The sequence below is a fragment of the Dendrobates tinctorius genome, unplaced genomic scaffold (genome assembly GCF_039654945.1).
Source record: "Dendrobates tinctorius isolate UK_male_01 unplaced genomic scaffold, ASM3965494v1 ptg000004l, whole genome shotgun sequence".
NCBI classification, from domain to species: Eukaryota; Metazoa; Chordata; class Amphibia; order Anura; family Dendrobatidae; genus Dendrobates; species Dendrobates tinctorius.
Window position 1 is genome coordinate 13,160,291 of NW_027361672.1, and position 12,071 is coordinate 13,172,361.

A 12,071-nucleotide genomic window follows, 5' to 3' on the forward strand; every position below is an offset into this window, starting at 1 on the left:
TTCCCCCATTTACTTTAATTCGGCATTGAATGTGAGGCCTATTTGATGAACCATCATCCATCAATTCAAAGCGGAAGTTGCTAAATGATGAGGGATAGGTAGTAGTGATGAGCGGGTGGTGTTCTCAAATGTGTTTGAGTACCTGCAGCTGCATGGTTTGCGTCTGTTAGACAGCCGCAGGTGCTCAAACATATTATTCTAGCACGCCCCCTGCCGGTATCGCTGATCGCTGCAAGAAACCTCTGGACATTTTTTTGGTCGCTGATCGCCCGCTGGCCAGCCCGCAGGCGGGAGACCAGCAATCAGCTGTAAAATAATAAAAACAAAAAACATTAAAAAAAAGTTTTATTCTCACCTTCCGACGTCCCGCGCAGCATTCCCGCCTCTCTCCACGCTCCGGTCCCAGTAATCCTTTGCGAGAATTACCGCGAGACTTCGCGATCCCGCGAGAACGGACGTCATCGCGGTAATTCTTGCAAAGGATTACTGGGACCGGAGCGTGGAGAGAGGCGGGAAGACTGCGCGGGACGTCGGAAGGTGAGAATAACAATATTTTTTATTTTAATTCTATTTTTTACATGGTTCCATGGCATCAGCGCTAACGAACACAGCGATGCCGCGCGCGCGGCGTCGCTGTGCTAATTGGTGGTGAAGCTGTCTGTTTGACAGCTCACCAGCGATCACATAGCGACTTACCAGCAATCCTGACACGTTGATATCGTTGTCGGGATCGCTGGTAAGTCGCTATGTGTGACTCCAGCTTAAGTCAGATTACAGCGAGGTCTGAGACAAAAGTAGCCCATGTAGCCTAGGACATAGGCTAACATTGGGTCTGTGCTGTCTGTTTTCAACATGGACAAAAATAAGTTAGTATAAATGTACCCTTAAAGGGCATTTACAGTGCAAGATAATCGTGAATGAGTGTTTAAAGCTCGTTACAAGATCAACTTGCCGTTGATGAACAAGTAAAAGCTCTTTCATCGGGAGAAATGACCTTTTGTGGTGCATTAAGAAAAATTAATAGTTCTCTGGTTAATCGACTCACATTGACGAGAAACTATGGCCCATGCAGAGTGATCTAGTGTACAGTCGATTGTTCAGTGTGTATCGTTTGCTTTGGTCTACCTGTATAAACAGGCAGCCAAATGATCGCTGATCGTCAAGTTTCCTGATCGGTGGTCTGGTCTTAAAAATGGACCTTAAACGGCTTATAGAAGAGCTAGTAGCCAGCTGTCTGTGCATGGGGTCCTTTAAAATAAAGGTTCTCAAAGTAATGTATTCCCACTAGATAATGGGGTTATAAAGGATTAATTCCACACATTAATAGATCTGACAAGAAATGCCAGTCTTGCATATTTTACTTATTATGCTTAAATGGTGCCAGTAAAATGGAACCTGACAACTGATACATGCTGCCCAAACTATAGGCAGCATGTCTTCGCCCCTGGCTGTGTGATTGCAGCCATGTAGGTTTTTCTCTGAAACACAGCAGCATTTCAATCGCCAGGGACCGAGCCGCAATATTGATGCACGTATATGCAGAGGCTTGCCAGTCACTGTCAGCGGGTGGGGGGAGAAGCCACCTGGGACCCCCAAGAGTGCTGCTGATACATGCTGCCCGTGGATTGTGCAGCATGTATCCGCTGATATGTTACCGCTACAAACTGAATCCGCAGCGCTTTACAGACATTATCGCTGCCCCTGTTGGGGCTCACAATCTCAATCCCCTATCGGTATGGCTTTGGAGTATGGAAGGAAACCGGAGTACCCGGAGGAAACCCACACAGACACAGGGATTTGAACCTAGGACCCCAGCAGTATGGCTCCAGCACTGCCCATAGGTAACCTGGTGGAGGGGTGCCTATTGACACTTGCGTAAGGTTATTAGCCAAAAACTAATTTATCTATTTTTTGTCCCCAACTACCAAGCATGAACCGCTGTGATTCAGTTTTAGCTTTCAGCCCTGTGGTGATCTTGCCTTTAGGGACCAGCGTTCAATGTAACTTGCAGATGAAGAGATAATTATACCTAAGTGACACTGAAGGAAGCAAATGGCAGATTTGTGTTTTTTTGGTTTTTTTTGAGACTTTACTTCTTCAGCTCAGCAAGATTTACCATATATCTCAATTAGTCTGCACTTGATCTTAATGAGCTGTTTTGAAAAAGTTAATTAAATTCACTTTACTGTTTTTAATTGCGCAGTTACTTTGTGACGTTCTGTTTACTGTGGGGTCCTATTAAATGTATCAAAGGATCGGCATCTAATGTATGAAATTGCCCGTATGTGCGAACACCAATATAAGCAATATATGCCATATGATTTATTGTAAACTAAAGGGGGTGTTCAGGATTGGAGAAGCATGGCTGCTTTCTTCTGCTCATTGTGCCGCACCTATCTCCAGGTTCTGCGTGATCTAATATATAAAGCTCAATGTGGGTATGTATGTATTTCCGGGATTGGCATCCGCAGCTACAGTCACACGTCTGGACCCTGAGCGTCATAGGCTATGTTGTGAGGCAAAATTTTAACCCCACGCGTTCCAATTCACCAAACAATTTTGCCCCTCTCTACATAATGGGGAAAAAGTGAAAGGAAAAGTGTTGGAGGCAAATTGACAGCTGCCAGATGTGAACAAGGGGGACTTAAAGAATGAGAGCGATGGCGCCAAAGAGTATATACCGTACAGTTGCTAAGGTGGGGCCCTGACATGGGATACTCACCACACACGGGGATATGAACACACACACAAAATGCACCACACACTACCACATGCTTCAACACATATACCACCCTCGGCACACATTTCACCACACATACACCAACCTCGCCATATAAAAGTCGAAACACAAAAGTCGCCACTCAAAACTCACCACGCTGTCCCAGAGCTGTTTAAAAGATGAAAAATGAGCTGTGATTGGTTGCTATCCGCAACAGTTTTCTTTGTAGACAGTTGTGGTAACTGAGGCCTATTATTCTTATCATTTCTATGGTGTTATCGTCCTTCTGTAAAGCTGGAAATAACACAATATGTTACCGTGCCAACACAGACCACCCTCTGACACAGACTGCAGGGGGAGCCCAGTATCACACAGGATAGGATTAGATATACAGCTCAGCAGTCAGTATCACACAGGATAGGATTAGATACACAGCTCAGCAGTCAGTATCACACAGGATAGGATTAGATACACAGCTCAGCAGTCAGTATTACACAGGAGAGGATTAGACACATGGCTCAGCAGTCAGTATCACACAGAATAGGATTAGAGACACGGCTCAGCAGTCAGTATCACACAGGATAGGATTAGATACAAGGCTCAGCAGTCAGTATCACACAAGATAGGATTAGATGCATGGTTTTTATGTGCAATATAATCATTAAAATTTGTTATAACTAACCACAGTTGGTTACTATGCCCAGGCAACGCCGGGCTCTTCAGCTAGTATTGCATAGAACTGAAGGAAGCCGTGTGTGTTTATTGGGGGATGTTGTCCTGTTGGCTCATAAGGAGACGACCTCCTCCAGAATATGGACTCGAGCGACTAGAGGATTGTCCCCTGTCCCATTACTGGCACCTCCTTGGATTGGCAAATACTGTATTTACTGGAGCAACTAGGACTTTCCACTGCAGTAGCTCTTGCAGATGGACTGTAGTATTACATGGTGTCCATTCAGGTGAATAGTTGTCCTTCTAAAACAAGGACAGCTTGGGTCCACCAAAGCCTATTACTTGTCTTCATGAGACAACCCCATTTTAAGTGTAGTTCTTTACTCCTCATCGGGCTGCTGAGCTCATGTGCCTGCAACCCACCACCCAATTTTATTACTGTGGGCTTCGTTGATTACTTCATCCTACAGGTTATTTCAAAGAGAAGTAAAGCATGGAACAGACTGCTCAACATTTTACTTACCGTATATTATCTGTAAACAATACAATGAGCTTTACAATTGGAAGAACCCTTTAAATTATACTAGACCATTTAGTCGTAAACTTTAACTCTGTTAACTTTTATCATCGGTGTTTCTGTCAAATTCTGTTTTGAGTATTTTTTATATCTCTGAAGGCGTACAGAGGGAAACATAAGCACCTTGTCCTGGACCTTTTTACCGTGTAGCTAAGAAAGGCACTGTATCACTGCTGAGCGTTTATTCCAGATTAGCCAAGAAACCTGAATACAGTTGACCTGATTCTCATAGGATCAGTTCCCATGATGAGCATTTGGTGCTAGAGATTTTCTGCAGCAATGTTCCAGCTAGCTAATTTTAAGCTATTTGTATGTATAAGGTGTTTATTATTAATTAATTATTTAATATTAAAGTTTTAAGTAGAACAACTCTGTTTTGGATATTTGCTGTTCCCTAGCTCTGATAAAAGTTTGATAGTCATGTGTAGATTACATGCAATTTTCCTCCCTATAGAAATACAAATGCAGAGTTTCCATATTGAAGCATATGGAGAAAATGTGCAAATTAAAAACACATTTCTTGCATGAGACATTGACCTGTGGTGCACTTTCTTTTTCCTTAGTCCACAGCATGTCCATCATGACAGCGGTAAAACAAACGGCACAATGGGCATGAGATTTACCTAAGTCCCATCCAATTTGGTGGAACTTTAATATACTGAGTTTTCTGTGCATGAAAATACCACCAGAAAAAAATGCACCAAATTATCCTCATGGGAACTTGGCCTAAAAGGCTGATTCTCATGATTTGTCTTTAGGAACCTACCGCTACCCACCTTCCTGCTGTTTGGCAGACGCTGCGCTGCTGACAATTCACAATTGGAGCCTTCCACATGGCTGCACCGCTGCCCTAAACTGTGTGCACTGCCATGCTGGAAGCAGAGACAACGTTACCTCTGCAGCATCGGGAGACAGAGGCACTGAAGGTGGCCAGAGGCAGCCATGTTTTATAGCAGCGAGATTGCAAGGGCGCTCTTCTTGTTTAATAAACTAGCCACCTCTTAATTTACTGCTCCTCACCCTGGTCATTGCCGGTCACCAGTGCACTAGATACCTGCTTGAGAAGAATATTTTTAATAAGCGCTAAATTGTGATTTGTTTTTTTTAAGCACTTTGTATTTTCTACCTATTTATCTTAATCTTATTATGGCAAAGTGAAATCACTAATGAATATATATACTGTATATTATGCGCCTGATTTTGTGAAGTTACAAGATGCTAAAATAATCTGCTAAACATTTGGATTCAGCTTATGTCAGGATATGGTATGTGCTTAGTAATGGGAACACACAAGGCTCATTGTGCTCTGGAATGGTAACATTAGTGCAAACTTCCTGTCGAAAGACAACTGTGTATTAATAATTGCCCATATGAAATATACAGATGTGTCCTTCCCTACCTCTTGGCTCAAGCCATCTTGAGATGGAGAGGAGTGTAGCAAGATGACCAGCTTCGGGGGAAAAAAGGGAAAAACTTCACTGTGCCAAATCTTCAGAGTTGTATTTTTGCCCAAGTCTTCTCGTACTATATTTTTTACTTCCCGTGTATTTTTTTTTTTTCTTCTGTAATATTTTTTCCTTATGTTTTCTTGTTAGAAGCTTTCATGGTTAATGTTTTGGGCAATGGGGGGACCGAGATCGGACAAGGACTTCTTATCCTGCAGTAGCTGTCTAGTACATTGGGTCTAAGTGGTTGTAACCTTTTTGTGCTTGCTTTGGGTATGTGCACACTGGGTCTTCTAGATCCCGCCACACCTTTGGGCTTTTGAAGGGGAAGTTGTTTTTGGAAAATGACGGTGGTCTTTATCCTGAAGCGATGTTTGCCGGCATTTGTGCGGCAGTATCTTTTAATCTATAGTTAACAATACATAGAATGGACAGGTAGTTTTTTTTATTTTTAACTGCTTCAGGGTTTCCGACTTGACATAAGGACACTGCACAGCATTACGTTCATTACGTTCATTTTATGGGATGTTTGTGCCACTTTTTAAGGTGGATTCCAGGTGTGTGTGGGGGGTTTATGCGCTGTGGTTATTCAGGCAGCACATCTTGTATATTTTTTACACCAGTCTAAATGCAGGTGTGAGTTCATCCTAGTTTATCCGTGTTTCTGTACTATTGCCTACAGCGCTTCCTATTGTGCTCTGTTAATGTGTTTTGCAAAGGTGTGCGAGGAGCCTCATTGTGGTAGTTTCCATACTTAGTCCATTGTATCATTTCTTGGGTTCCTCTCGTACTCATCAGGACAAATACAATACAAAGCTTGTGAAGGTCTGTTGTGTGCATCTACTAAAATATTTACAGGGCTGCTTTATCTTTTTGTTAAAGCTTGGGTCATTAATGGCGCTTGGCTGCAGTGTGTGATCAATATGGAGGATAGAGCCTACATGCTTCATGTCCTCCTGGATATTAATCCTTCATATGTAAACCATTCACTTTCATGGAGCAGTGCAATGTGGTATGATTTTGTACCATGGAAATGTGTCTATGTGAAATCTACCTGCAAAAACGGATCATACCCCAAAAACGACTACCTCCATGGTCTGCACCAGATGAGCGCCCGAATAAAGGTGCCAGCTGAGGCTTTCTTCACATGTCCGTTGGTAATTAAGTATTTAAGACAACTGAATCCGCTACAAACTGAGCAAAAATGTGCAGTGGATCTGTTCACATACGACATTAGATACGGCCATCCTTTATGATCCGCTTCCCATGACTGCATTGCTAAAATAAATATAAAGCTGATCCAGTTGCTGTCAGTTTTTTGACCAGACAAAAAGTTGTGTCCTGAGGTTTTTGATCCAGCTACAAAACTGATTGCACTCGATCAACATTAAAAACGATTTCACAAGTTTTTAGAGGATACAAAACTGCGATCCTTGTGTTGTAATGGACTTGGTGATTTTTTTTTTGTTTGTTTTTTTTGTTTTCAGTACGGAGCGGAGTTTAGAAGATTCTCCTTAAATCGATATAAGCCGGGGACGTTTGAGGAATTCTACAACCTTCTCCTTCAGATCCACAACATCTCCAATGTCGATGTTATGCTTGGCTATGCCGATGTCCATGGTGATCTTCTTCCAATTAACAATGATGATAATTTCTGTAAAGCTGTTTCAAGTGCCAACCCGCTGCTCAGGGTATTCATACAAAAGCAAGGTAAGATGGTCATCCCTATTTTTTTTATGTTGTGGAAGTACAGTATTCCCATTTCTAGGATTTACTTCCTATTGTAGTCAAAGCATTAACGCTTCATCTTGATGTAAGTGCTAGTGTATAGTGTGCTACGTCTATATCTGTGTGTTCAGTGGTGTTATAAAACACTTACGAATGCTCAGAGGCAAACCAAGATTTTTATAGCATATAAATAGCATTGAAATGTTATAACTTCCCTAGAATCTTACCCGTAAAGTGTATGATCTTAGAAACTAGTCTTGGTGGCTCAGCTTTGGCATGTAGACCCTATGTGCACCATACAGTTGAATATGTTCTCTCAATTCCATGGTCTTAATATATCTTTATGTCCATTTTTATTTTGATTGCAGAATTGTCTTGTATTGGTATTCATAGATTTGATCATAGTCCACTATCTATACTGTAGAATTAGCAGAACATGTTATCAAAAGAAAATACAGAAATCTCTGAAATTGTGATTTATTACTAAAGGGGATCTGTCATTCGGATCAACCCTCCCAAACTGTCTATAAGGGCATATAGGTCATAGCAAGCTGCATAAAATGATACCTTGATATCTGCGATCTGATTTCATATTCCAGAAAAAGCCATATTTTTCTTAATAAGTATGTAAATAAATAGTTAAGATCTATGGGCCGGACATAGATCTCCCAGAGAGGTCTGCCCCAGAGCCATTTTAAATAAAAGGGGAAGTTTCCAGTGTGAAACATCTTACGGCAGAACTGTATATGATTAGCATTAACTCGGCACAGCAGAGCTGAACTTTCTCATTTCAAATACATTTGCCGGTGGTTTCTCATAGTACTTCATCTTCCATCTCAAAGGCAGCGAGTGTGGGGGAGGGTAGTACAGCTGAGCTAACAGCATTGGAAGAAGAGAGCTGCTGATGTGTTTGTAATAAGGCAAAGTTGGGTTCTGCTGTACTGTTATAATCATACACTGTTCTGCGCTGAGATCAGAGCAGACTGCCAATCATTACATGTCTCACACTGCTAATGCCCCCTTTCCTTTAAAATAAGCTCTGGAGGCAGATTGTTTCAGAGAGGTGTCCAGCCCATAGATCTTAACAGCTCATTTACATATAATAAAAATGTGGATTTCTCTGGAATAAGAGATCCGATATCAAGGTATCATTTTATTCAGCTTCCTGTGACCTGCATGCCCATATAGACTGCTTAGGAGGGATGATCCTACTGACAGATTCCCTTTTAACATTGTTTTTATTTTTTACAACTTCAGCCCATCTTCATTTTCATTGATAGGTCAACAAGTACACCACAAAAGGCCTTTGTGGAATGGAAGAAATGTTAACCCCCGTTTTAAGAGTTGATATACATGGGCAGATTTCCTGCCCAAAAGCAAAACTGAGGTTAATTCTAAGGGTATATTTCCACTCTCAGTATTGCCGGCGCTTTGGATGCTGCGGAAACCCTGCTCCTCCCAAAGCGCCACCCCCCTTTCTACGCGCGGTGATACTGCATGTGTTCATTGAACACGTGGTATCGCCGCATCGTATCCATAGACTGTGTAATTTATTTTGCGTAGACTAAGCGTCTACGCAAGATAAATAGACATGCTGCAGTCTAAAAAGACGCGCCGCATGTCTGTAATTTCGGGTGTGTCACCCGCATTCTTGCACGCATAGTGGAGACGGGATTTCATAAAATCCCCCCCCCCTCTATGCTGTAACATCTGGACGCTGCGGATTGGATGCTGCGGCTGTACGCAGTGTCCAATCCGCAGCAAATCCTGATGTAATCCTGAACGTGGAATCATAACCTTAAGGGCTTTTTCAAACCTTGGTAGTAATTTATCGCATGCATAAAATGCTCTGGGTTTCATGATTTTTTTTTTTTTTTTTTTTGTGTGTCTTGAGTTTTTGATCTGTGTCATCAGTTTGGTCAGTGTGTTCAGCTTATACCATCAGTTGGTCAGAATTTCATCAAGTTTTAGCAGAAAAATAAAATAGAACAAACTACAGGTTCTCAGTGCCTTGCGAAAGTATTCGGTTCTCTGGAACTTTTCAACCTTTTCCCACATATACTTCAAACCTAAAGATGCCAAATGTAATTTTTTTGGTGAAGAATCAACAAGTGGGACACCATTGTGAAGTTGAACGAAATTTATTGGTTATTTTACATTTTTGTGGAAATACAAAAACTGAAAAGTGGGGCGTGCAATATTATTCGGCCCCTTTAACTTAATACTTTGTTGCACCACCTTTTGCTGCGATTACAGCTGCAAGTTGCTTGGGGTATGTCTCTATCAGTTTTGTACATCGAGAGACTGAAATTCTTGCCCATTCTTCCTTGGCAAACAGCTCGAACTCAGTGAAGTTTGATGGAGATCGTTTGTGAACAGCAGTTTTCAGCTCTATCCACAGATACTCGATTGGATTCATGTCTGGACTTTGACTTGGCCATTCTAACACCTTGATACGTTTATTTGTGAACCATTCCATTGTAGATTTTGCTTTGGGATCATTCTCTTGTTGGAAGACAAATCTCCGTCCCAGTCTCAGGTCTTTTGCAGTCTCCAATAGGTTTTCTTCAAGAATGGTCCTGTATTTGGCTCCATCCATCTTCCCATCAGTTTTGACCATCTTCCCTGTCCCTGTTGAAGAAAAGTAGGTCCAAACCATGATGCTGCCACCACCATGTTTGACAGTGGGGATGGTGTGTTCAGGGTGATGAGCTGTGTTGCCTTTACGCCAAACCTATCGTTTGGCATTGTTGCCAAAATGTTTTGATTTTGGGCTCATCTGACCAGAGCACCTTCTTCCACATGTTTGGTGTGTCTCCCAGGTGGCTTGTTGCAAACTTTAAACAAAACTTTTTATGGTTATCTTGAGAAAAGGCTTTCTTCTTGCCACTCTTGCATAAAGGCCAGATTTGTGCAGTGTATGACTGATTGTTGCCCTATGGACAGACTGTCCCACCTCAGCTGTAGATTTCTGCAGTTCATCCAGAGTGATCATGGGCCTCTTGGCTGCATCTCTGATCAGACTTCTCCTTGTTTGAGATGAAACTTTAGAGGGACGGCAGGGTCTTTGTAGATTTGCAGTGGTATGATACTCCTTACATTTCAATATGATCGCTTGCACAGTGCTCCTTGAGATGTTTAAAGTTTTGGAAATCATTTTGTATCCAAATCCGGCTTTAAACTTCTCCACAACAGTATCACGGACCTGCCTGTTGTGTTCCTTGGTCTTCATGATGCTCTCTGTGCATCAAACAGAACCCTGAGGCTGTGTGCACACGATGCAGATTTGCAGCGGATCCGCAGCGGATTTTACCGCGCAGAAACGTTGCATATCCGCAATGTGATGTACAGTAGCCTTAAAATCAATGAAAAAAAAAAAAACGCTGTGCAGACGCTGCAGATTTTTCCGCGCGGTTTTCCTGTGGTACAAAATCCGCAGCATGTTACTACTTTTGTGCGGTTTTCCATCTCTCCTGTCACCAAATCCGCAGGGGGAAAACCGCAGTGGAAAACCGTATGAAAAATGGAAGAAATCCACAGGAAAAATGCAGGTCATTTGACCTGCGGATTTCTTCCATTCTGCGCGGAAAAATCCGCAGGGCCAAAAAGTCAGTCTGCACTCAGCCTGAGACTATCACAGAGCAGGTGCATTTATACGGAGACTTGATTACACACAGGTGGATTATATTTATCATCATTAGTCATTTAGGACAACATTGAATCTTTCAGAGATCCACAATAGACTTCTGGAGTGAGTTTGCTGCACTGAAAGTAAAGGGGCTGAATAATATTGCACGCCCAACTTTTCAGTTTTTGAATTTCCTCAAAAATTTAAAATAACCAATTAATTTCGTTCAACTTCACAATTGTGTCCCACTTGTTGATTGTTCACCACAAATTTACATTTGGTATTTTTATGTTTGAAGACTGATATGTGGGAAAAGATTGAAAACTTCCAGGGGGCCGAATACTTTCGCAAGGCACTGTACATATATTTTTTTACAGATCCATAGACTTTATTTTGGCATGTTTGATCTGACACTCGGATCAATATCGGGTAAGTCTCCATGCTTTAGTGTGGATCGCACAGCCTATGGAAAAAACTGAATGTGAAAAAACATGAATAGCACTTATACAGGTAAAACTGAAGTCTTTGTTTTAGGGCTACATGCAAAAAAGAAAAGTAATCGTCCATCATATAACTTTTTGCAAGTTTGTTGGGGATTGCTGCCAAGTTTACAGAGGGCAGTGATCAGTAAAGTGTTCAGCAGATTATTGACCTATGGAAAAATAACAGCGATCAGCTGCTTTTTTACTTTTTTTTTTTTTTTTTTTTTTCTTTTTTTAACTTGTGTTCTATGTATCACACCCATGGTGCTGGGTAATATTTGGTTGTTTAGATGAAGGTATGCTTATTTTTAGAGGGTCTTGTATGCAGAAATCAAGATTATTCCAAAAGGTGCATTGTTTTTTTTTCCCTATAATTGTACTATAGGAAGTAACCAGCTACTTGGTGAGTAGAAATGAAGATTAGATTTTATATTCTGCAGCATCCCTTTACTTAAGTGATTAACGTCTAGATAACTAGAGGCCTCTGCAGGCTTGGGTGACTCACGGACCACTTTCTGTTTAATTGGATGTGACGTTTGGATGGGTAAGGAGACCTTGCCATTAGGTTTTTTGATTTATGGGAGCTGCGCAGCATTCGTTTGAGGGTAAGTACCGCTCTGGTTCATTGTACGGTGCTCAAGGGTTCACAGATTGACTTAGTTTCCAAGACTTTTGTAGTCTTCTCACATCTTGTGTGGCTGTTGGACCCATCCCCCAATGTTTCTCCTAGAAGCCCTTTCAGAGTGACCTTTACTGGCCCCTTTACATGGAACACCAGTAATAAAGTTGACCTATAATGTGCTGTAATAGCCATGACATG

General features: G+C 41.7%; 1 protein-coding gene across 1 annotated transcript in view; it reads left to right on the plus strand.

Annotated features, from left to right (window-relative positions):
- PARD6G (par-6 family cell polarity regulator gamma) overlaps positions 1 to 12,071 on the plus strand; it is a 126,901-nt gene that overhangs the window by 35,159 nt on the left and 79,671 nt on the right. The window contains exon 2 of the mRNA XM_073566153.1: positions 6,901 to 7,123. Within this exon, the coding sequence (XP_073422254.1) occupies positions 6,901 to 7,123 (223 nt within the window). The remainder of the gene's footprint in view (positions 1 to 6,900; positions 7,124 to 12,071) is intronic.